The following is a 27,164-nucleotide window of genomic DNA, read 5'->3' as shown; positions in this document are numbered from 1 at the left end:
AGTTATTGGGCAATGTCAGGACAAGAAGAGGAGGCGTTGCTTGATCTAGTTCCTGCTTATTATCCCAGAACCAAACCAACGCCACAACATCGCCTCCTCGACACAATATTTCTAGACGGACACCGATCCAGTCAGAACTAATCATTCCTTGTGCTTTGACCCAGAAAAGTAGGAGTAGCATTGTTGGGGAAGTTGAGAATAGTAATTTTTTCAGTCCCTGTCCAACTTGAGACTCATCTGCTCTAGTTCAAACTGTATTATATCATCTCATCTCGTACATAATTTGTACTTATTATTTGCTTAAATCTGGACATTATTTTACAAGTCATACAAGATCAATCCTGTTCATTGGCCAACTAAATAAATCCATCGAATCAAATTATTCAAGTAGCTGCGATGACTCAGGGTAATATTAGAATGTAAGCAATCCTCATAAATAATTGCACGTGTATCAGATATAGAATTGATAACGAAAAAATAAAGTTGTTGAGTTACACAAATAACATCAGTCACCATTAAGAATATTAAGCTCACAATCCGAACATTAAGCTCACAATCCGATCCCACGTATTCCCTGCTACGTACACTCACTCATTAAAATCTAACCAAAGCCAAACCAGCCATCGGACGAGCTTATACGTCTAAAAGCCAAATAAAACTCAATCTCAAATTTGCTCTTGTAAAGTATTTAATTGGCCAAAAGCTAGGGTTAAAAAAGTGCAAATTGTGCATTTTCATTAACATAGAAGAGTCAATCACTCGCATCTCTGCATCTGAAGCTCTCTGACAAAATTTATCTCTCTGTCTCTCTCTTTTTTCCACCAAGTAGGCAAAAGTGCATCCCTTTCGTAGTATCATCGTAGCCCAAGCTGCTGGTTCAAAGGACAAGCGAGGAGAAAGAGGAAGAAGTGCAGCTAGCTATACAGCAGAGGCATCGCGTATGTACGAGCGTACGCTACGGTAGAAGAGCGAGCAGTTTTGTGTGGGGCAGCTCACATTCAGTTTAGCACCCTTGCGAGACGGTTCTCGGGGATAATACAACGCCGACTTATGCCTTAGTTTAAAGGCTACATCTTATGAAAACGGATTTAAATCCCAGCAACAATTAAGACTTGACCACTCCCGTGCTCCTGATTTTCAGAGAGTGGTTCATATATTTACCTGCTGCGGAACAGACTCAAAAATACTAAATGTAGTCGGAAATTTCATCCCTCGAAATTTCTTATTGGTGCTCATCTAAGCTTTAAGTTTCTTACGAGGATCCACAATTTAAGTCCACCCGTCCCCAGACTGACGAGGAGGAATAACTTTGAGAAATATAATTGGATTCCGCCACTATAATTGCAAGGTAAGAGGAAAAACTATTTTGAGACTTATCTAATTTCACCCCTTCATCTGCATATCGGGAGCATACCGTTCAGAAAAGTGGTCAAATTTTGCATACATTTCCAAGAAAAAGCATACTTTAGTTAATCTGCGGAAGAAATTTCTGAAATTTCTGAACCGTTTTTGAAAAAGTTGCAGTCGTGCAAAGTCTTTGAGGCAAAAGTCATTCACTTTTCATCCTTGTTGGCTCATATTGCCCCTCATGGTAGGAATTCAGGGACGCTTTTTGCAAGGGATGAAGTGTAATTGGCACAGGTATAATTGGGGAAGAGATGGATTGCGTGAGTGGAAGGGCCCCCACAGAATAAGGGCAAAATGCAGGGTTGATTCTCTCGAAGGTACATCTTATTGAGATAGGTTTGAGGTTGAGGATATGCTCGTTTCTTTTTCTGGGGCCTTGTGGGGCACCGTTCGACACGTGCAGTCGAATTTCTGTAAGCTAAGTCTGTAACCTAACCTATGGTATTATGGTTAGGGTATGTTAGGTCGGTAGTCGAAAGTTCTCCTCTATAAAGACATAAACAAGATGAACTATAGGTATAGTTTCTTGTTTGCCGTCCACAGCGTCGTAGCACCGCTTGCACATGCCGCGCTTATCATGAAGCAATTCGAAACTTTTTTGCACCAAAACTCCCAACTTATCTTATCCAAATCTCATGTCATGTGCAAACTTATTAAATCTGTGGTGCACGGGGAAAAGGTAAAATTAGTTTAGTCACCCGGCCCTGGTTAAACCTGAGTTATCCAACATAGAGCCACATAAATACCAAATGCTCTTCTATAGGACGGGAAACAAGGTCTGACTGCAGCAAAAGAGAGATATACTTATTGGTGTTATTTTGATAATATAGATATACTTATAGCATCACACTTATCGGGGTCCATCCATCCACGGGGTCGTGTCAGCGTGCCCCCTGGGAAATGTTGTCGAGATGAGCACATCTCACACATTTCAGACCAATGTCATGAAATTTTGGTGGAACATTTCGCAGGTATTTTCGGAGGGACAGATAATAGTGTTGCATCTGAAATTATGAGACCCTATGAAGGGGTGTGGCTGTGCATTATTGCATTGCTGACGCTATCACTGGGCTGAGAGAGTAGTGAGATGCTGGTACATTTTGGGGTGATGGATCCTGCAAAATGTGTGAATGTGCCTCTGAAATGAATGTTGTGTAAGGTAAGGTAGGGGACGACTGCGTATATATAGTGCTATGGTTGGGGAGGCAGTAGAACGGCCTAAAAAACTCTCTCATAATATCAGGACGTCAACTAGCGAGATACTCGTGGAGGCACAGCTTAGAGCTCCCATGCGCAGTAGATGGTCACAATGCCAACGGCCGCGTCGAAGAGCACCCCAGTTCTCAATGCAATCGCACGTGGAGGAGCGTCGAATTGAATGAACTGCACAACATCATACCCAAATGCCCAGCACTACTACAAAGCGACGCGTGGAGACTAACCGTGAGTAACAAAGTAGGCGACGCTCTTCTAGGGGAAAGATTTTCGGAAATTTTCGAAATTTTCTGAAAATTTTGACCTGTACTGGTGCCGTATTATGATCAGACATCAGCCCTTGATTCGTAGCCTTTTTTCTCAATCAGAAAGATGAAAATCATTGAAAAATGATCAAATAAAGCTCGGTTGGACAAACGACATTCTCATAAACGGGCTCCCTCTTAACGACCAAGTGCATTCTTTGTGTAATAACACCACTCTCGGGTAGTATCCAATGCTTTAAAGCTCCCCCAAATGATGCACTCTTTTACTACATTTTTTCCTCGACGTTGTTGTTGTCCAAATTTTCATTATTCTCTTCCCTTCATAAATATTACTTTCCAGATTGTTCGCATGTTAAGTAATAAGAGTTGTTGTCAATAGAAAATATTTTGTTTTGCTGCTCGCGAATTTAATTCATACATTATTCTAAGAACATGAGTTGGTATAGGTACTTGTATGTGTAATCAGGAAATTAGACGGTGATTTGGCAGTAGTTGGTTGATATAAATGTTGAGACACACTACTTCGTCTGTACTTTACTTATTGGGTCTGCATTTTTACTCTGTTTACCAACTTTCTGCTTAAGACAATCTGGATTGAATGGGAATTAGTAGTGGTTCGATGACGAGACGGTATCTCTCATCACCATCATAATAATGTACTGATTCACCAACGACACGAATCCCATGCATGTTGTCTCATCATAAGACTATTTTTAGTTGTTTACGGGATGGATGAGAAAATCCTCCTCCTTGATGCATATTATTCCTGGGCCCGTTCCAACTCCTTTTTATGCATTATTGGTGGGTGGTTATGCCCATTATTGTATTGATATTGTGGCAGCACTTGCAAAATTGATTGTATTCAGCTAAACCCAAAACATTGCGTGGGAGGAGGGCGACATTATTGTGAATTGCTCAAAATGACGTAAATGCTTAGAATGACGATTTGGGGTAAATCTGAATCAATTAGGGACGGATGTCGCTGTCTGAATTTGAGGAAAGAATTAAAACTTAGATAGTAACAGCTACTGTAGCTGAGCTACGGCAACAACAACAATGGTGATGGTGATCAGTTAATTCTGGCAAAAGTTAAAGATAACAGTGTATCAAGTGAACGGTGTAACAGCAATCTGTACATACCTCATTCAAAGTTTGCATTAAATTCTCTCAATGCCAGATTCAACCATAAAAACACAACCTATCCTAACGGCATTGTTATTGAATAATGAAAGCAAAGTGGGATAGGAACCATGAGCTTAAAGGTAAACCAAGCGTACAATAATGTATGTAAGTTGACTACCTCAACTTTAGTCGCAACTATTTATTTCGTGTGCAAAAATTAAATTTGCAAATAGTTCACGTAATCAGTCATATGGAGAATTTAAACTCATGTAAGCGCATAATTAAGCATGAACCTAAACACTTGAACAAGCTGGGCTGATAATATTGTGATGTCACCCTAATCAAAAAATGTGAGGGTAGGTAGAGGTGAATACGGCAGTTGATGAGCTTTGTTTAAAAAGCCAGGCTGCAGGATGATGTATCTTTGCGTCATCAACAGGAAGACTGAACGATGATTAATTGATAAATGGAATGCAATTATGCATGACACATTTAGGCAGAAGAGCTGTCTAGAGTCTAGAGAGAGGTGGAGTGAAAATAGTGGAAGGCCTGCTGCATGTGGGGACCTGAGTGATTGAACCAATTCCAAGATATCTGTGTTTATTTATCGTGAGCTTTAGTTAGTTGGAGCCCACATCTTGAGACGAGATTTGGGTTAATATTACATAAACATGGTGGAAAAACTGAGTTTTCGCCAACAAATATTATTACCAACAGCACTTTCGACCTTATTTTGAATGTGTCATTCATTATACGTGTCATTATTATGTAACTCAATATACTGTAATGTGCATAAAGTCGCAAAATCGATGTAAAACATATTTATTTAAAGCATTATGCATATTTGCAAGGTTCGTGCTAGACTGCCATTTATGCCGTTGAGAGGAAAAGGTTAGAGAAAACAGTGTAATAAAACAATATTGCAAAAATACAAGGCTAAGCTAGCCGGACCAATCCTGCACTAAACCAGCCAGACTACCAGTGATTTCAGCCAACCCATCATAATGATAAATGATGTCTCTCACTCAGCAGGATGACGAAGTTGTGTGTAGTACTATGCAATTTGAGTTAGGAAAGGGAATGGTTGCTTAGGCATTATTGATTGCTAGCACAGCCTTACCATGCGACAAACTGGATGTGCAAAATGTGTGCAAAATGTACACGGAGGCCAAACTAGCAGTATAGTAGTAGTACATACATAGTCGGCAATGAGGGTAGAAACTCATTTTGCAAAGGGGAACTTATACCATGGCCTAACCTAACGTTTCACGTTCCTAGCAGAGTCAGACAACCCAGGCTCAGGATAACTTATCCATTTCGCAGTAGTGCTAAAAATTCTGCAAACTAGTTGGCAGGAGGGTTGGCCTCTCGGAGTTTGCAGTTCATAGATAGGTATTACCCCTGAGGTTAGTTTTTGCACAAGCCTTTCCCACTTGCTCAACTCGCTCAAGACCTGCACACACAAATTGCGAGGCGCCTGGTTGTGGATGCTTGCTATGTTGTGGGAGGTTAAATGTGCAAAAAGTGGATCCTCATGACGTGCCGCAAAAACTATTGGGCAGGCAATCCGGCCACAAATGTAATAAATACATTCTAGATACATACAGTGTGTATGGGATGTGCAATTCTTGACCTGTGTTAACGCTACCATTCTTGTGCTCTCTTTCCTCCAAACTTGGTTCATTTAGCTTGGTTTCAGTCAGCCTTTCTGAGTACCAGAAAATTATCTCTGGATGAGGCAGTACTCAAAGTACATGTATTTTTTATGAACATGATGTTTCTCTGACTCAACCAGAGTCTTAATAAATTGAATTTTTTTGCAGTGCACAAGTAAATACATATGTAACTTCTACCTTAAACTTTTGCTACCCGAGTTGTTTGTTAGTTGCAAAGAATTATGGAGATATGTATGTCTGAAAGGTGTTAAAACCATTTGCAGATGCCATAATCATCCTTGTTACATAATTCTTATACAAGGTTGATGACGTAAAACATGGCAAATTAAAGAAGAAGAATACAAATTATAAAAACATAATCCAATCGCAATGTTGTCGGAGATTAAGATTCCGATGAGAAGTAATATTAATTATTATCACTCACCACGTTATGAAATTGCTTTTTTGTTTATTTTTTCACTTAAATTTTGCATATCTGCAAATTGCAGACTGCAATTTATGTATGTAGCTCATACTACAATGTAGAATGGCCAACGAACCGACATAAAACTTGCTCATCTTGCAATATAAAAATACCTGATTTGCATGCGCATTTCATTGCGACTCGTTTGCAAAGAAGAAATTACGTGACCTTATTTTATCAAATAAAATTTCAATTGGACGTAAACATGACGAAAACATTACAAAGTGAATGATTTCCTTTGCTGACTAATATTTTTTTTTCTTCGTATCAACTTATTAAATTCGTAGTAAAGTTCGTCATTCAGAAATATGGAAATTTATTATTATTTTGCATCACCTGACAAGGTACCTATACATAGTTGACAAGGGTTAGTAATGCATTGTAAATAGTCATTTGAAGGTCTTCAGCAGGATATTCTCTTGTTCAAATTGAATATTTTACAAGCTTCAGGTAGGTTAGTTAGGTGGCTGCGTCAGGGGATAAAAATTTCCACATGCTTCGGGTACCACATACATGTACGACATGAGTAATGAGTAACTCGCTATGTTTGCAAAAATTGACGCACGTCACAGTCTGCTCATGTCTTTTTTCATCCTGACATTCAATTTCCAAATGATTTTTTTGTCTTGTCTATGATTGACAAATATTTCATAGTTGTTGTATTCTTAAAATTTGGCAGGTTACACACTTTGGAGAAAAAAGATGTCAAACACGTCGATGATTGAATTTATGAGCCAGCAATTCCCAGCCATGTACAAGACTTCAGCAACAACCACCACAACGACCGAAGGAGGAGCAGGTCCTGGAGGTCAGAAAGTGGTCTGCACTCCGGAAGTAAGCCTATACCAATATAACAGCCCTACGGACAACGCTTCCCCGAATAACAGCGGTTTGAGCCGGCTGGAGGACAAAGGTCATCCTGATCTTGGACTGCTTCCCATAACCCCACCGGGAACCAGCAGAGCCAGCGAGCCGGGTAGTGGGGAAAGCGTCACGGGCAGCACAAGCAGCACATCCGGTTTTCAGTGCGGATTCTGCGGGAAGACATTTCAGCAAAAGAACACTTTCCAGAACCACCTGAGATCTCACCGCGAGGGAGAAGACCCCTACCAGTGCGATATCTGCGGGAAAACGTTTGCTGGTAGGTGTTTTTATTTTATGTATATTGGCGTAGGTTTTGGCAATCATGTAAGAGCAAAATTCGAGTCTAGTCTGAGGAGGGGAGGTTGTGTACTATCAACTCCCAGATCTCGATGCCCTTTGGATATTTTGTAGTGTCACATGAATGAGCAATAAGTGGTTTGATGCCATGGCCACATTTGCGCCCGCCACACCCACTCAAATGTGCCCAAAAATCGCTTTCACTCCAGCTTTCACTCATTCAAATCCACGCCAAAAATCCAATTTTAGTCGGATTTTGAAATTTCTTTCACTATTGTACCCCCAGATAGTTGCTCTCTTATATTCAACATTAAACTCAACTTTTTGAACTTGTAAGTATTTTTAAAATTTAAAATTCTGAATGAGCTTTGTTGTAGTAATCAACAAAGTAAATTATGCCTGCGAAATAATCAGCAAAAAAGTTGAGTTTGATATTGGAGATAAGAGAACAACTACCTGGGAGTATATTGGTGAAATAAATTTCAAAATAGGAGTAAAATTGGATTTTTGGCTTGGTTTTGAATGAGTGAAAGCTGGAGTGAAAGCGATTTTTGGGCACCTTTGAGTGGGTGTGGCGGGCGCAAATATGGCCATGGCATAAAACCACTGCAGGGTTGTTGTTCATTCATGGGACACTACAACATATCCAAAGGGCATCGAGATCCGGAAGTTGATAGTACCTGAGTCTCACCTTCTCGTGAGGTTTTGCACAACAGTGATGCTATGCTATGATGCTATGTACAAGGCCATATATGTAAGAGGGGAAAATGCAGAGGTATTTACATATGTAGGTATTCGGCCACAATAAGAAAGCACAAAAGGTTGACTCACACTCGTTCAAGGGGCACTAACTAAACTACAACTTTTGTATATAACACAACTCATCACCAAACAATGGCTCATATTCTAAACAAATGCCAACTGCGAAGCATCACATTTAGTTGTAATATTATGATTTACAGTGCCAGCAAGATTGACGAGGCAATATAGGACTCACACTGGAGAAAAGCCCTAATAATAAACAATTTAGATAATTGGCCTTATATATGTTTTATTTTTTGAAAAAAGCACGCTTAGGGTTGCATCCAACTAAATAACTAATAACTAAATAACCTAGAAGTATAACTAAACATTCATACATGACCCACTTGTCCCCACGCCAAGCGCCAGCGCCACGACCAGCACAGCATCCCTTTGTTTCCGCTAGGTGCGTAGGGACCGAATCGTGAGCCTACTGAACGCAGGGACAAGTGGGCCGCCGTGGATGTGGCCTTGATGCAGGTATGTCGTTGGCCCTATAACCTATGGTTCGATGTCTTCTGAAAAGATGAGCATCTCGCAACCACAGATTATGGGGCCAACTGAGGTACATCAAGGAGGGCCCATCCACCCTCACCTCCCAACCGTTTGTCGAAGAAAAAAGATTCTAATTAGCCAAATTGGGGTTTTGAAATAAATTTTGAATAAAAAACGGTCCTCCCTTCTTCCACATCCACGGCCATTCACACACACATTCATACTATACTAAGCTAATTATCCTACTATGTACAAATAAATCTAAAAATAATATATCCTAATATAACGCTGTAATACATAATTGTGAAGCATTAAAATCGAAATTTTTCTACGTTAACTGGAAAGCTGAAAGGCAGCATGTGAAGCAGGTGGATTGTTTGGGCTGTTACCTCAATTCTATCTGTTAAATTGAAATCAATAAGGCGTAAATAAATGTTCCAGTTTTTAGAGCAAAGTGAGATTAGTGGGGAAAATGAGATTGGTGAGGAAAAGCCGATGTTTTTACATATAATCAATTTGGGTGTCTTGGAGGCAAACTGAGATTTTTATCGTCGTATTAAAATCTTTAAATATAGCCTACCGTAAGATTCGTTGTCGTTCTCTTCCTTATCGTCCTCTTTAAAAGACATCCAAGAGTTCCTCTTCCTCCTCGACCTCTTTCTCGTCGACCTGCTTCTTCTCATCTACGGTTGTAGCTTCACGGTTATTTCCATAAAATTTGGTGTTCAAAACATAACCACTGGTTGATGCGATTAGTTTCCTCGCATTAAGTAAGACGGTAAGGTTATGGTTGAAATTTTTTCCAAATTGCGTCCAGTCAACTCTGTATTTGTCCACTATATAACGTTTAATCGTTTCCTTGGTTGTTGGTTTGTGGGTTGCTGTTACTGCGGCTAGGATCATTTCTGGTTCCCTGATAGGTTTTACTGAAGTTTTCCCAAGTTTGTACGTCTTAAATGAGTTCTCACCTTGAGTTTGGACTACTTCTTTGCGTTTGATAAGCCTGCTTAACGATTCAAACTTAATCTTGAACCCGGACGTCGTACTTACATACTCCTCAATATCCGAGTAGCTTGATCCCCGAGCTTTTCCCAGGGTGGTTATAGCTTCAACAATCAATTTTGTTTCTGACGGAAGTTGTACAGCATTTTCTTGCTTCAGTTGTTCTTCAACCTTTGTCTTTTTCGTTTCAAAAGAAATTGAACGAGATTTTGGAGACTTCTTCCTTACAATCTTGACTTTTCGTGTAACTCTCACCCACATTCCTTCTTCATTCTTCATAATATCCACGCTATGCTATAATGATTAAAGATGATTCATATTTTAGTCGGATGTCCACCCGATTTCAACCTCTTTAGTGCAAAGAATCCGCATATTTCACCATCATTGGAAACCCACAAACAGCGACAAGGTCCTTCAGGGTCTTCGTCTATCTTTCGTTTCTTACTTGGGTAGCTCATCCTTGGGAACTCTGCTCTACGAAGGTATGATTACTGCAATTGGAAAAATATTGCGTTTGTTATGGGAGTTGGCCCCTAATGCTGCCACAAATTCCATTCAACTTGACATTTTTATTATGTAATATTTCCTGCATGAGTTTATATATATATTGTGTTAGCCTGTGGACCTACTGGTAGCTTCCGTTTAATAAGGTAACAAATTAAACTTTCGTTTACGCCTTTAAAAAAAGGAAAATGGCCAGATTGCCAACGAAATTATATTAATGATGCTTCTCCTTGATTGTCAAAAACTTATCAGATGCAAATTTACCTCATCAATTGGCTTCTACTAAAAAGCTTCACCTTGAAGTGGGACTGATTCCTTAAAATATTTACCTGATAACTTCTAACCGAATTTACCTAACTATAGCACGAACTGTTATAACTAGAGTGCTGAAGGTGTGCGAGTTGAAGAAAAAACGATGATCGTTCCAGTCACCAACGTGTGACGGCAACACTATTTTATCTAATTATAATAATTGACTAATTGCTAGATAAATACTCGTGTAGCTACCTAACTTAATTAGAAAACTCATTTGATTGTGCATAAAACATCAAAATTTACGTACATAACTTTAAGGAGGCGGAGCAGATGGCTCGAGATGTGTAACGGTTTGATATTGAAGCATAGCTACAGTTGCAAAATTGTAATACTGGATTCGTACAGATTTCGAGTGTTTGGAATAAGTTTTTAGAGAAATGATATAATAAATTGTCACAGCTGATGTGATCAAGTTTATATTACTAATAAATTGGGGAAATTGGGGAGACAAACCCCAGACTGTTTTCAAGCAAAATTATTCATGTGATACATTTACATTTGGCTAAAATTTGGATTTAATTGCTGAAAACGGAACTTCAATGAATGTCGACATAAAAATGAATGAAATTATGACACCATTGGTACAAATGACTTATTTTGAAACAAAATTTTCATTTTTTAAATCGTTGGGGCAAAAGTTGTTCAGTTTGTTCCAACGAGTTTGAGGTTGAATAACTTTTGAATAGGGAGAGGTAGAGGTTAATTTATGCAAGAAGGAATCATCATAATTTTAGATTTATGTTTACCTAAAAATTCGAATAATAATATTAAGAATAATATTACATTTATTTGCTAAAGTACAAATTAAAATATCATTCGTAAAAATTGAAAATTCGCTTTGGAATCAATTTATATAACTACAAAATATGAAATAATATTGAAAACTTACCTGAACTGCTAATGTTGACTTTAATAACGGATTCCCAATTACAATTCCTGCGTTCATAAAATACTAAAAGCGCATCAATTGTGTTATGCTGCTATTGCTTAGTAGGTTTAGTTAAATTCAAAGAAATTATAATAATAATTCAAAAAATAAAAAAGATTTGAATTTCTGAAGAAGTGCGTGCGAGCGGAAGAAGTGTACTCGGTGACGTCCAGCACACATATGAGCCTACTACGTGAGTTGAGCTTGCACCACCACCACTTTCAAGCAAGCAAGCAAGGGAAGATGCATTAATTATGTCACGCTGGCTAATAGTTGCAAGATAGGGATTTTTCCCTATCCCGCCCATCTTAGCCAGCGGGACATAATTAATGGATCTTCCCCAAGCAGCTGGCAGTCTCTCCATAGCGTGCGCAACTCGGGGTTCGAGTTACAATCCCACACCGAGATGTCGCTGACTGAGGCAGATTGAGACTGACTTATAAAAGTCAAACTTGGCCATAAAAAAAATAAGAAAATATAATAATTTCTAATTCTTTTGTTTTCCTAGTCTTTCTTGTTAAATAAATACTGTTTGCGGTATTAATATAGATATTTATATGTATCTATCTGCTAATAAATTCGAGTGTTGCGCACACAAAATAAATATTACTAGCAAAATAAGTTTTATTATAGGGTGAAACCCTATAATGGAAATGCCTTGTCTGCTCGTGCTCTAACTTTAGAACGGATTCGAATTTCGACATGCGGTTTTCCCAATAGTGTTTCCAATCCAAAAAGTACGGACAAGTTCGAAGATGGGCGTTGTACGTCGTAAGGTCACGGCGCCACGGTGATGACGCCAACGGTCAAAGATGTCGTTTTAGACGAATTTCGGGACGGGGATTTCGAAAATCGATATGATTTTGACGTGCGATGACCGTGAACACGACAAAAAATGTCTAAAATATCGAGTGTTGTCGTTTAGATAGTTTTAGACGTATTTTGGGACGGGGATTTCAATAATCGACATGATTTCGACGCACGTGATTCGATGCACATGATTTCGATGACCCCGTGACCGTGTAGATGGGTCGCCGGCTTGGTTTCACCCTATTGCTACATTTCGTTTGCAACGGTTTATTTTCAATATAAAAATGATTTTGATTTTGCTGGATGAAGAATGTGTTAAGGGGAAGAGTTTGTCAGCACACGGTTAATTATGGTGCCTGATTGGTGGTGGTGTTGTTGTATCCGACTACTCCAGTTTCTACTTTGGGGGAAGATGAGACAAAGTCTTCACATGACAATCATCCAAAAATGATTAACATAGTGATTCATTTATATTGAAGTCGGGAATGTGAGGTTGTTGATTTTAAGAGTAATCATGTCAGAGCAAAATTCGAGTCTAGTCTGAGTCTCACCTTTTCGTGAGGTTTTGCACAACAATGATAGACTAAGCTATGTATGTACAAGGCCATATATGCACGAGGGGAAAATGCAGAGGTATTTACATAGGTGTATGTACGTATAGATAGGTTGATATATTTATAATTGCTATGTTGTTGCCTCTCACTCTTCGTCTGTTAAATTTGAGGGACGGAAACGAGCTAAAATTTTTTGCTTGTTACTTAGTTCAGGGCCGCTTTGCACAGTTGTACGTATGTATTTGCCAAACAGAATATTTGAATGGTTGGAATGGCGATGATTTAGTTCTGAGAAGCGAATTGAGGTTTATGCAGGTAGTACCATTTCATCACCTACATATTCGCCACGCCAAAAACATCATGCAACGAACTCTGTTAATAACCTCGACTATTTACAAATAATTATATTGCTACTACGCAATTTAGTTTATTCATGAATAAGTTTCAATTATTCAGTTTGTTAGGGTTGGAACATGTCATGTCAGTTGATAAGTATATTTAATTCCACTTTTCTGTCAAACATATAATCATAATATTTATTCTGATTTTCAGTACCAGCAAGATTGACAAGGCATTACAGGACGCACACGGGAGAAAAGCCCTACCAATGTGAATACTGCAACAAATCTTTTTCCGTGAAAGAAAATCTATCCGTTCACCGCAGAATACATACAAAAGAACGTAAGTGAAGTCTTTAAAGTTGCATAGGAAAGAAATGCACATTTTTAGCGACCTTCCGCGAGTATTTTGACTTGGGAGGTCGCTAAAAATGTTCATAGTCGATTATTTTTGAAAAATTTGAAAACTAACATCATTTTTTATTCCCCCCGACCCCTTAGGACCGTACAAATGCGAAGTGTGTCAAAGAGCATTTGGTGAGTATATACTCACCTTTTATTAATATAAAGAGCTAAAATTAATTAATATAAAGAGCTAAAATTAATTTCATCAATTAATTTATTCCCCTCCATTTTTCCCAATAAAGAGCACAGTGGAAAGCTTCATCGTCATATGAGAATTCACACGGGAGAAAGACCTCATCGGTGCCAGATCTGTCAGAAGACTTTCATCCAGAGCGGTCAATTGGTCATTCACATGAGAACGCACACTGGCGAAAAACCGTACGTCTGCAAAGTCTGCAACAAGGGATTCACTTGCTCCAAACAGCTTAAGGTCCACACCCGCACCCACACAGGTGAAAAACCATATACCTGCGATATCTGCGGAAAATCGTTCGGCTACAATCACGTGCTGAAGTTGCATCAGGTAAATAGAAAGACATTTATTTTCCTATGTATATCTACGTATCAGAAGTCATAACTAACACCTAGCATCACTTACCGGTATCTACAATACGACTTATTACAATTTACAGGTGGCACATTACGGGGAGAAAGTTTACAAATGCACATTATGCAATGGGACTTTCACTTCCAAAAAGTCCCTCGAGTCGCACATCAAAACCCACTCCGAGGGAAGCGTCCCACAAGAGCCATCGTCTCCACCCACCATGATTGAGCCCACCAGCGTACCTTCCCCTTCGTCGTTGTCGCAAACACCGCAGAATTCGGACAAGGAAAATCGAGAATCTTCCGACTCTGAGATCTCTTCCCAAAACTCGCCGCACGCAGAATCCCCCAAGACGCCACCAGCCAGTCCGATTGTATATGTCGATGTTCCTCATCATCTGTCGCCAGCACAGCTAAAGTCTACCTCCCAATCATCCAACTCCGGTAACAACAACAACAACAGTGGAAACAACAACTTCCATAATCACCACCATCGCGGTAACAATTATAATGGATACAATACCAATAGAGATAGCAATTACAGTAATAATACTAATAGTAATAAGATGAGCAGTAGCGTTAAGTTGAACCCAGCGACAAACTTACCGTACCCAATGCTTCCTCCAGGGGTGCAAGTACACCAAAGCCCACAATCCAGAACTACATTTTTGTACGTCACCTCAAAACTTCCTACTCCTCTTACAAATAATGCATCCTCGTCCTCCCTATTATCTCCTTCTTCTGGTACAAACAGTTGTCACCGTTCTTCGTCAGAGTCCCCTCCTCCAAGGCATTTTAGCCAAATCTCTTCAGCTAAACAACAAGCCACAAATTTCAGCACGGCTTCTTCTATCAGTAATCCAGCTAATTTTAAGGCTTTCGGAGGCTTATTAAGCAACGGCATGAGTAGCATTGTAGGGAAAGCACAAATCTGTAATAACGAGGCACCTACTGCACATCATCATCGTGACAAACTTTTCTTGGCAAATGCGAGCATTCGAGACAAGAAAGTACTACCTTTCCTTGAGCAGTTTGGGTACGGTCTTCCAAAAGATAATTTGCAAGTTAACAATAATTTCAATTTTTCTCGAAAATCCAACGACTTTGAGAAAGAAAGTCGTTCAGCTAAAAATCTGGCTACAGTTCACCCAATCCCTGAAAATTTTTCAATCATTTCTGAAAACTTTAACAATAACACCAGAGCAAAGGGAGACTTGTATCGTCGATCTCCATCATTTGAAGGGAGTCAAATAAGAAATTATGGTGGTGGTGACCGAAGGGATAGGTCCCCTGAGATAATAGAGTACAATCCCATCTCAAACTACACCCCAGGCGGAGTTTTGGCTTTGGCCTTAACTCGGGGCTCAAAAGCTGTCATGCAAAGCAGTCAGTTTTCTTCCAACTTTAGACAGGCTACAACTCCCCCCAGAAGTAATTCTCAAAGTCCCGACCTCGGACTAGACTTTTCCTCCCGAGGTTCAGGTTCTCCGACGAGAAATAGTGTGGCCAGTCTAACTCCCACCTCCACACCCAGATCCACTCCAGGTTTGAGTGAGTCAAACGAGGAGTTGATGGATGACTGTAGCCAAAGGTCGGAGGAAGAGTTGATGAACCACAACAACCATAATCACAACGACAACGATAATGACAACAATTCTTCCGATGGGGACAGAGTAGGAAAGAGGAGGTCGTCTTCCTCGGGTGGGGGTCCGAGAAAGCGATCCAGTCTCATTTTAGAGAAATATGCCCAAGAAAACCCTGCCACTCCTGCTCCCAATAATAACAGCAACACAGAGTCCATCCTTTCTCAGAGACTGAGACTCTCCTCGGTTATCCAGTATGCTGAAAAATGTTCTTAAATAAAATAAACAACCCCTTCAAGTCAAAATCGAGTATGTAGCCTTTGCAAAATTTCAAATTATGCAGATTAGTAATTTAACAAGAAAAAAGTAAGAACAGTTCGCCATGTTTATTTTTGGTTTTGAATTAAAAAAAATCAATTTGAGATGGATAAAATTCTAATGAAAGACTTACAATGAATAGATTTTCTAAAAAATGCAAAAATTTTAAGAATTCCAAGAAGGCCTTGTTTCAACAAAAGCTAAAACAAAAAGTAATGTATTTAGTAGCTGTATAAACTTGTAATTCTTATTGGTACCTCTCCGTAAACCAAGCGATACCTGGTTCTTGAAACTGCGAAAGCCTAAAATTTTTCATAGATGAAACTAAAATATTTTCCACTATATGAGATGGACAAATTTATTTATGGAAAGAAGATTAGAAAATAATATTTTTTAATTCAGTGTCGTAAATAATTGCTACTACTTTTCACCAAAAAAGATCAGAAAACTAATTGTCGGGCCGTAAAAGAGTAGTAATTACACATACATTTACATACATATTAATATATATATGGACATATATATATAACTTGATACCATTGCCTGCTTTTTCAAAGACTGTTAATTTATTCAGGACTGTAGTCACTCAATCCATCAATTTTCTCTTATACAAACTAAAATAATAAATAATAAGGCTTGACTTATCTCAGACTGCTCAATGGTTTATATGCTTCGTCCTATTTTCTCCGTTTCCATTCAACTCTCATTTCAATGTCTCGCTCCGCCGTACTACTAAAAATACATAAACAAGTACTGTCACTATGCAAGTATAGATATCTCACTTCAAAATTTGTGTAGGTATATGAATGGTTCACCAAACGCCACTTGGTAGATCATGAGAAAGATAAGATTTAGAGTCATCAAGGCAATTAAATTGAAACGAATTTTATCACCGGTCGTATCAAATAAACCAAATTGTGTTCAAAATTTTAAATTTCCGAACTGAACTATGTATGGCTAACTTGTAGTATCAAAGCTGAATAACTGCAGACGCACAACGAAAGATTGTAAAAAATATTAATGTCGTATCGTGTGGTGTGAGTGGTAGGTTCATAAGATCATCATTTCATGTAATTACTGTACATTGCAAAGATTAAACAATAATACAATAATAACACAAAAACTTTTGAGAAATTCTAATAATGATAATTTATTGGGTTTCAAAATAGTTGAAAAAGGAATTGCGTACAATCTTATGTAAAGTATATTACTACTACTGCTACTACTACAACTACTATTATATTACATTGTCAAGGAAGATTCGGTTGAGTGGTTTCGGTTTTGTCGATTAATTTCATCCTTTGTGTGTACTAGAGTTATTAGGTAAGATTACTGAAAAAATCGAAAGAGATCGAGTATGTGCTAATCTATGATACCAAAACCCCAGAAAGTTGGTCAGAAAGAAATTTCACGACCAACACGGGAATTTGCGACAAAGCTTTAAAAACCAAGTGTATGAAATGAGTGTAATTACTTATGAATAATGATGCGAGTCTTGTTATTGTCTTAAAATTAATAAGCTTTAATTGTATCCCAAAGAAGAAATAATAGCAATTCATATTTATCTAGTTTGCCGAACAAAGCTTTACAAAGTACATATTACATAATTAATTAACGTGCCGCTAGTTTACGCAGTAAAAAAATATTGTATAATTGGTTACAAATTTATTCCTTGGGTATATGTAGACGTTAGATAAGTAGTCTTATCATCAGAATAGGTGTACAGTCAAAAATAGAGAAATCTATTGTTGCAAGAAGCATAAAAACCTCCTTTCAGTGGATTTTTAGTTAATTTTCATTCTGCATGGCTATCCCTACATACTTATTACATACATATTTACATCATCTCTGTCGGTAATGTTAATTAGAAATCTAATTATTCAGAACTATAAGAGTAGAGAAAATTTATTTTATTTTCAAAAGATGTCTATCTACAATATTTATTATTTGAAAAACCGTTTTGGTCAGCTGATTTGGAGGGTGCTGTACAGTAATTAAAAATGATTATGATGAGTCGTAAAGTACATAATTTATAGAAGTTTGTACTTGGTCTTGGTCTGCGTCATTCATACTCGTATTGTCTTGTCTATAAAAGTACATAGGTACATACATATATTTATTAGGTATGGTATGAATAGCTTATTAATAAGACTTGAAGTTCTACTAGATACTCAGGCATTTTTAGGTAATTTTAGCATATGTATTACTTATTAAAATAGCGTTAAATAAGTACATTACAAATAGGTTTTGTTGTTTGTTGTTACTAACTAATTGTAATGTTGTACATATTTGGTGGGTGGGGGACACAAAAAAGTCTTTTATCGACTTCTAAATAGAGCAAACCAAAGAGGTAACTAAGATATTGGACACGACAATTCGAAAGATTTATATTTAACAATATAGACTCAAAAAATGAGGGCTCCAAAATCCGAGACTTGAAATAGGTTTAATCACACAGAGCCCAACAGTAGAAAAAGAACGACTTTAATTGAGATCACAATGTGAAATGGAAGCAGGGGAATGAAAAAAAAGTTTTAACTATTCTTCACACTTTATCAAAATTGTATTTGTTTTTATCTATTTTATTTGTGGTTTCATTAATTGTTTCCTGGAAGTTTATTAAAATTGTGTCGTTGCCATTTTCCTTTTAAGTAACTGTTTTTATATATAAAAAAAGTCTGGTTTAAAAAATGCATTTTGTTGGATTCTTTTGGGTTACAAAGTAAAAAGAGAATCTCATTCCGTTGTTCAAAGTCCAGAAGACCATTGTGATGTCTGTTCACTTCGGGTTCTTCAAAGTAATACATACATTACTTTACAACTTCTGTATAAGTATGTATGCATATTTAGTACTAATCTTAAGCTAGGATCACCAATCATTATATTATTATTATTATGTACATATTATTATAGATAATCTAATGATAAGTGGAGATATATGTATATAAACACCAAAAAGTGTTCATTCCGTACTTTGCGACAAGTGCGATCAACTACTGATTATATATACACACACACGAAATATATTACTATGTCATTGTATCATCATTAATTAGTTAATCATTTGTATCGTTATCCTACTTATTCTTACTGCAACTAACTTGTAATCAAAAGTTGTCACTTATTTCAATCCACCGCAATGAAACAACAATTTGTACAGATATTTATCATATTGCATACGATTCACGTGCGTAATTGTTTTGTTTTTAATGTCCAACTCGTGGTTTGTTATGAAAATTTCAATCAAGTTTTCAACCTGTAATTTCTACCGGTAATTATTTATTTATTGAAGAAATCAATTTTATATCTTCATGTTTTCACTGCTACGTTTTATGTGTTCATTATACGGCATGTCGAATTGCCTCTAAGGTTTAATTTTATCTATTTATCGTAAAATATACAAATATGATGTTCTCATAAATAAACGAAAATAAAACTTACTCAAATACAAAAAAAACTTTGCGTTGACTTATCATTTTCTCCGCACAATTTGTAAACTCATCTCACAATATCATACATACATTTATTCGATACAACTGACATACAAGAAAAAACTTATTCATCCCATATAGCATTGGATGCCGGATGAATGCTACCAAATAATTCATCCACGTGGAGAGTTTCACCCACTTTTCTCCATCGAGTTCGTATAACTGGGTCAAAATCAGACGTCTAACCCATCTCCCGCATATGATACATACACCAATAAACTCCTTTCTCCGAATAAACAATGTTCGACAAGGTGTTAATGCAAATATGCAGAGAGAGGCCGACAGGTTTTAAAGTTTGGCCTGGTTTACCACGACGTAAGGTGAGCGTGCTGGATGGAACACGAACAAGACAGTTAAATTGGTTGTCCTACAAACTAAATTTCTCGGTGAGCAAGAAAACTTGAGGCCTGGGCTGGAATTGGGAGGAAAAGCCTGAAATGGGCCAGCCACGTGGCGAACTTGAAAACGACCGAGCAAAGGAGGAAAATGGGTCAAAACTCGTTCCGGGCGTTATGCGTTTTCCATTGCGTACGTACGTACGTAGTGCGTTTGACCCCGTTAACGCAGCCAACGCAGGGAATGCTGAGTAAGTGAGGTGAATGCGAAGAAGCCAGAAACTTTCTCCAATTTTAGATCCGTAGATGTGGGTGGAAGGTGCATGGTGTATAGACTGCAGCAGGAAAAAAGGTAAAATTCAAGTGGTAGATAACTTAACAGATCAATGTCTTATTTCCTAGATGAAAATATTTCCTTGTATTTTTAGGGTACTATTATTATTGACGGTTTCGGACGATATTGAATATGTTAGTATTTGACTGTGCGCAATGCTTATAAATATTCTATTTGAAATAACTATGCCTAAATTTATATCTACTTGACATTGACTTGAACAGAGGTGCATGTATGCATTGTTTCTGTACATATGTATAAATAGGCAGTTTGGAGTTATCATAGCATGGACAGGTATTCAATCTATGTGCATATGTACATACGCCCATACATAGCTACATGGATTGTAAGTGAAATGGAGCAATACTTGCCAAGTGAAAGTTGCCAGTTGCAAATTTACAAGTTGTGTGTTAAGAGTTTGTTTGAACGACGTGGTTTGAATAATCGTTATCATATGAAACCCATAAGCTACGCTGACGTGGGTTTGAGACTGGAGGTTTCATGTCTGGTTTGAAGTGCAAGGTCTTTATCATTAAATATGCATTGGGAATTCTTATTTCCGTCGATATGATGATAATGCAATGGGTACACTTTGCATTATAAATTTATCTCTGCGGACACAACAATCATCCAGAGAAAGCCGAAGATAGCACATTACAAACAAATCAAATAATAAATATCTAATGGCTAAATGATTTCCTTCAAAATTAACCTATTGAACAATTCCATGCAATTTTAGCTAAACATGATCTTCATATTAGAACTATATTTATCCGGACCGTGGGCGGAGGGAGATAGATAATATGCATGGCAACAGAAAAAACCATCTGCCATCTCGCCCCCGGAAGTGAAAGTAAGAGTGAATTGGTCGGAATGCATGGCTAACCCTCCATTAGAAAGGAAAGTGAAGAGGCTCCCGTCAATGCCACCCACAGAAGGGCTTGTGCGTCACAAAGGGGATTTTGAATTCAATCAAACTGTTTGATTCTTCACTGCAACTATTGAATAGGCGGAAATATCAAAGACTGTAATTTTCTGGAAGGCCGCTTAACGCCTCCTCTCCAACGAGGGAGAAAGCCGAGAGTGAGAGGAGAGGAGGAGGCGAATGGTGATAGCTGACGACTGCCTGGAGGTGGGCATATGAGCAAACACGAGCCGAGGCGCGACCTTGTCCTTCGAAACTGGGTCGTCAGTAGGTACCCCACCCGCTGGAGTTTTAAGTAAGTGTTCAATGTGCATTCAACAGTTTAGAAGAAACCAAGAGGGAAATGCAAGTTTGCAGTCCGGGGAATACATGCTTTCACCTTGTCGACAGTTCGAGGCCTATCCTTTCATATCAGAAAACCATCGAAACATCGGCCTCCATTACATATACTTTAGCAATATGACGACTGAATGGTTCCATGGTATTCGGAATAGCTTTCACTTCCTCATCATCGTCATCACCCAAGGTTCCGTGTACACCAATTTTCGGGGGAAAGTTCGCTCCCGTTGTGTTCTATTCTGTGTAAGGGCGCGTGGAGGTCGAGAGCATTCAGTGGGCAAACAGAGCACAAAGCTTATCTTTCTCACACTTTGAAGGTCCTCCCTTCATCATCCTGGAAATTTCCGTGATCATAATGGCCTCTTTCCAAGTGGTGACGAACAAACAAAAATTAAGTGTGGACTTTCATACTCGAACGGATCCCAAGGTTTTTCACGGTATAATCTCTAATTTGTAATCTCGACGGATTTTCATTTTCAATCAGAGATCATGAAAGCGACGACGGGATGAAAGGATGACCGAGATTTATTCAGTACGTTGTATGAATAGAGATGTCGAGCATTGTGTCACTCCAATGTCATGCATACATAAGGATACAAATGTAGATACATACATTCATTACTATCTGATGCCAATGTCACAAAAATGTCAAAGTTTCAGTTTTAATTAAAATCCTTCCACACGGGCTAACAGACCAGATTGCTTTCTCCACAATGTTTATTATTACACTCATACTTTTTACAAATTGAACAAAACTTGAAGATTCGCAGATGTGCACATATTTACAGCATTCAACTGCAATAATTTTATTTTTTAACATTTTATTGATTCAAAATAATTTCTAGTCTCGTTCGGTGGGACTTGTGAATGTCGTACATAACTACGCAATAACTAGATAATTTAATTCGATAATGCGTCAGAGTTGAAAAATTGTATTATTAAGATATTAAAATTAAATCATTTAATATTGTGTCCACAATACATATATTTAGAAATGATAAGTATATTTCATAGATATTCCCGAGTTTCAATTAACTTAGGAAGATAAAATTCTGATTGGCGTCAAGAATAAGCTACATCTGCGCCATCTGAAGGTTCCAAACAGTATGATTTACCTATATCGCTTTGTGAATTAAAATGCATAATTCGTGAATTTCGATGATTAACTAATGTAGAATGTAGAATGTAACATTGCACATTATTGTACATTGTCCCAAAAGTAAAAATGCGATAATCTAGCATTTATTAAATTTCTTCAATCCGTTTTTTTACAAATGTATAATAATGGCAGTAAAGTATTCCAATCTATGCGTTACATTATTCTTGTTCTGCACACTTTTAGTTGTGTTAATATGTAATTACTGTAATATGCATCCTAATAATTAATATGAGCCCACCACGGTACGTATTTTCCAAACTTGTGAATAAACCACTGAAAAATGACATGGATATTTTTCTTCGTGACCGAGGTCAATTCCTTGTTTTTGGTGCTTTTAGACGACACCAGGCTATTGGAATAAACCGGGTCACTGCAGTTCATTATTTCAGCAGTCCGGTTAAGAACCCGAAAATTTTCTTGCATTACAATAATTTGGCGTCTTTGTTCCATTAATGCCTTCTTCTCCTTAAACTGCACATGGGGTCGCACTGGTGGTGCTTTAGAATCAACGGCTGCTTTGGCGACCCCGATCTGTTACAAATGAGTTTGAACAAATATTCATGAAACAATTTTGCTACGAATACCCAATTATTGGGAATTATTGCTATTGGCAGTAATTATTACTTCATTATTAGGACAACTGACATACCTTATTTCGATGTGCCTTGTAGCGGCATTTGAGATAATTTCGTTCCCATTTGCTTAAGCCAAATCCAGATCTCCGTTCAGATGATATTGGCATAACTTGACTACAAATCAAGGAACTCAACTTGAGATATGAACAGCTCTGGAATCGGAAGTAAACTGAACGTCATTTACCGACATTTTTATTTATGAAATTGTAGGGAACATTGGTGCGCGGAGAAAATCAAGAAATGAACTTCTTCGTCTGCCAAAGTTCTTTCACCCGAATTCCGTCATTTATCATGCTGGATTCCATTCTCCTCATAATTGGCAAAGTTGACAATTCCGTGCCTAGAGAGAATCAGTTCTATTGATCAAACATAATCATGGGTATCACTTTTCTGCCAGATTTGCAAGGGAAATAAGCATACGCATACTTTTTGACTTTATTGGCAATTCATATCTTGCATGCTTAGCATGCAGACATAAGCAGAGAAAAACTTGACCCTCGGTGCAAAGCTGAATCGGTTGACTTGGGACTCTAAAGTATTGTCTTTCTTGACAATGGAGAAAACTAAATGCCAGCAATGTGATGACAGATTTAATTTAAAATCTCACTTCTCCTCGCAAGGCAATCTATGTGCACAATATTTTTATTTTTATTATTTTGTGCATTGCCAGACATATATGCAAATAAAATTCTATCCTCATCACATGATACGAGGAATGAATGCGAATTGAATTCGACGATTTCGCGTATGCCACTTGAAAAATTTCCGTTAATAGAGCCCACGTTTTGCACGCATGTTATCCATAATTAATTATGTGGGACATAAATGTTTATAAATGTTCAACTCAGCTTGAATGAGGTGCCACTGTTTCATAACTAACGATTAAAGTCACCTTAACCTTACCACAACTCGGGCGTAATTATTTAATAGTACGCAGTGCACGCGATAAAAATTGGATTATGTGTATGCCCAGTACATGTAGGCAGTGGTTCAGATTAAACAAATCCCATAATCTTTAAAACTGAATGAATAATAGTCAACATGGCCATGTAAATGCTACACTTTACGTATATGGACATCATCAAGAGCATTTAGGTACAAAGTTTTTTACGGGATTTTCGTAAACTCGACTCCTTATGCACATATATCTGTGCTATTGACTTATTGTCTCATGCATGGCCTTCACATGCTGCATTCATTTTGTTTTACCGTCAACCGTTGCCCGCAATCACCTCGTGTTAAAATATTTGAAATATATATGTAAACTGTAAAGATATATTTTAAGAATTCGTACCCTGTGATAAATTATAGATTGAGACAAAGCTAGAACCTTAATCATCCAAGTATTGTTATTTAGTGGTACGTCATTGAATGCGAGTTCCATAAATAAATATAAATAAGATTTAAGAATCTTAATTTAAGACTCTTAAATTAAGATTATAATGGAGCTCGTCATTGGAGGGATGTCTGCGGTTTTCGCTGGGAGTTTTAGTAACCCTCTAGAAGTTATTAAAATTCGAATGCAGGTTAGTAATCTTCATGTCAAGTCAGAATTAATTTGGTCGTTTTTTTTTGGTTTTGAGAAATCAAAATTTGTTTGTTCTTTATGTAGTTACAAGGTGAACTTCAAGCAAGGGGAAAATATGCTGTCCATTATCGGTAATGTCTTCCTAATTCTCAAATATTGCGTATTGTATATACAATTAAAAGATTTTTATTGACAGACTTAAAATAATATGCAAGTCTGCGCATAATGACCGTATTATTATTTAATCCCTACTAATTCCCAGTGAAGTCTGGCTAATAATGTATTTATTATAAGTTCTTGTACATTGAAATTGTATGTATTCTTATAATCGATGAATTTCATTTATAATTCAAACAGGAATGCATTTCATGCTGCATATATTATAGGTAATTCGTAGAGCGATTATCAATTAAGTACTACGATCTAAAATTTTTAAATTTAAATTTAGTATGTTGTTTATTAAGGGAGGAAAGAAGGAATTTTCGCCCTTCAAAAAGGGTTGACGCCAGCTCTGTTCTACCAATTTGTCATGAACGGTACACGGCTTGGAAGTTATCAACTAGCAGAAAAACAAGGGCTCACTAAAAGAAAAGACGGAACGGTCAATCCCTGGGGTTCAATCATTGCAGGTGCCGCCTGTGGTGCCTTTGGCGCTATCGTAGGATCTCCCTTTTACCTGGTAAACGACTGTGGTTATCAAATCCTATGTCCACAGGGTGATTATACAATATTTCAAGTCCTACTATAATATATTTAAATCTATTCTACAGATAAAAACTCATTTGCAGTCGAAAACTAACGTAAACGCAATCGCTGTGGGTCATCAGCATGAATATACGGGAGGGATGGCCCAGGCTATTAAATCCATTTACTCAAAATTCGGATTTACTGGTCTTTGGCGAGGTAGTTCGAGTGCCGCTCCAAGAGTCGCAATTGGAAGGTATATAAACTGGGTATTAAATTAAACACTAATAATTATTACAATTATTTAATTTCGCAGTGCGGTACAAATGGTAACGTTTGAAAAGGCTCTAGGTAAATTGACCAGCCAGTAATTCTTATTGGATTAGTGAGTTTTTTGTAGATGATAAATACTTTCATAATATAAAAATAGAATTCGTCCGGGCCAGCGAGTATATCCCTCATAATGGACCATGGAAGACTGCGTTTTTTGCTAGCTTGATATCTGGAGTTTTTGTTACCATCAGGTCAGTGTGATAATATGGTCAATTGCATAGTATAAAATATATGTACATTTTGTGGCTTGTATAATCAAACAGTATGGCGCCATTCGACCTCGTCGCCACAAGATTTTACAATCAAGCAGTTGATATTAATGGAAAAGGTCTGAAGACAATGATTTACATATCTTATTAAAGTCATGGAGGTAAATGTACATTAAATGGCACTATAGGTCTGCTATACTCCTCAGTACTTGACTGCATGCGAAAAGTTCACCATGAAGAGGGGATTTTGGGCTTCTATAAGGGATGGACAGGTACAAGTTAATACAGACATAAATGTACAAGATAAAGCTATGATGACAATATTTACAGTGATATGTGTTATGTTATTTTACAGCAAATTACTTTAGACTAGGGCCACACACACTTTTGCTGCTGGTTGCCTGGGATCGATTAAAGCACCATCATCGACTTTACGAAGAAAAGAACAAAGGCTTAAATTTATAATGTTAATATTTAATAACAACTGAATTGGAGATGGCCACTATCATTAGTTTAGGAAATTATATTTTTCAAATGCAAAATAAGGTGAAAGCTACAAAGACAAAACCCGTTTTAGGAGCTTTACCACAAATTGTTATATAATTTCACCATATACAAAGCCAAATAGTCCACTACTCTCTGATGCTATCACAAAACAGTATACATAGTAGTATACGTATTTATGCAGAATTTAGCGATAATGTTCTAAACAAACGGTTGGCCGCACTTTTAATGATTATTTTTAGTAAATTTCAATTGCTCACAGAAAGTGTAGAACTGTTGAATTTACTTAGTACGCGAATTGATGACAAAATGATACTTACATATGTAAACTGCACTCTCTTGTCAATCCTATCAAAGACACGTCGCTAATCAGTATTAAAATATTTCGATGTAGCGAAATATAGACTGCGTTTCGAATAACTATATACAAATTTACCATTTAAGTTCAAACGATATATTACAAAAAATGTGTCACAAGTCAGACTCGAGTTTACAAATCTTACATTTGGACGAGTTGATTGATTGATTCAACAAAATAAAACGCTCTTGAAGAAAAACTGTTTTGTATGAGCAATTAAAGTGTTATTTTCTATCACGTGAAAATTATGTATGAATTAAAGCATGCCAATCTCAAGCAACATACTAAGAAGGCAGTTACACGGTGATAAATACATATGCATGTATGTTTGTGAGAATTGGAAGGTGTTAAGTTGATTGGTAGCATTTTAAACATATACACACTTTTAAAACCATATATGTAATTTGTTGTGTTCTCATGT

The 27,164-nt window shown here is 37.4% G+C and overlaps 2 protein-coding genes and 1 long non-coding RNA gene across 5 annotated transcripts; 2 read left to right on the top strand and 1 right to left on the bottom strand.

Annotated features, from left to right (window-relative positions):
* The first annotated feature begins 971 nt into the window (after positions 1 to 971).
* On the top strand, positions 972 to 19,366 carry LOC110863092 (hybrid signal transduction histidine kinase I). Its single transcript, XM_022112328.2, has 6 exons — positions 972 to 1,348; positions 6,829 to 7,290; positions 13,272 to 13,400; positions 13,559 to 13,594; positions 13,705 to 13,985; positions 14,095 to 19,366. Exons 2-6 carry the CDS (start codon positions 6,852 to 6,854, stop codon positions 15,865 to 15,867), a joined length of 2,658 nt encoding a protein of 885 aa, XP_021968020.1. The 5' UTR covers positions 972 to 1,348; positions 6,829 to 6,851; the 3' UTR covers positions 15,868 to 19,366.
* Positions 19,367 to 22,032: 2,666 nt separating this feature from the next.
* LOC110841755 lies at positions 22,033 to 24,278 on the bottom strand. Of its 3 annotated transcripts, none has more exons than XR_004833717.1 (3): positions 23,554 to 24,278; positions 23,142 to 23,467; positions 22,033 to 23,023 (listed from the first exon to the last, which is right to left on the bottom strand). It is a non-coding gene; the product is annotated as an uncharacterized LOC110841755 (long non-coding RNA). The 3 variants fall into 3 exon arrangements; XR_004833718.1 differs by having other exon boundaries at positions 23,142 to 23,241; positions 23,312 to 24,164; XR_002547249.2 differs by having other exon boundaries at positions 23,142 to 24,164.
* A 23-nt stretch (positions 24,279 to 24,301) lies between these two features.
* On the top strand, positions 24,302 to 26,942 carry LOC110841754 (solute carrier family 25 member 35). The gene is made up of 11 exons (XM_022087450.2): positions 24,302 to 24,486; positions 24,564 to 24,653; positions 24,740 to 24,786; positions 25,013 to 25,041; positions 25,120 to 25,334; positions 25,426 to 25,595; positions 25,656 to 25,690; positions 25,770 to 25,863; positions 25,936 to 26,000; positions 26,070 to 26,153; positions 26,237 to 26,942. Exons 2-11 carry the CDS (start codon positions 24,570 to 24,572, stop codon positions 26,344 to 26,346), a joined length of 933 nt encoding a protein of 310 aa, XP_021943142.1. The 5' UTR covers positions 24,302 to 24,486; positions 24,564 to 24,569; the 3' UTR covers positions 26,347 to 26,942.
* Positions 26,943 to 27,164: the final 222 nt, after the last annotated feature.

The sequence above is a fragment of the Folsomia candida genome, unplaced genomic scaffold (genome assembly GCF_002217175.1).
Source record: "Folsomia candida strain VU population unplaced genomic scaffold, ASM221717v1 Fcan01_Sc001, whole genome shotgun sequence".
NCBI lineage: Eukaryota > Metazoa > Arthropoda > Collembola > Entomobryomorpha > Isotomidae > Folsomia > Folsomia candida.
The sequence above is the reverse complement of the archived record's forward strand: the minus strand, read 5'-3'. Positions and strand labels throughout refer to the sequence as shown.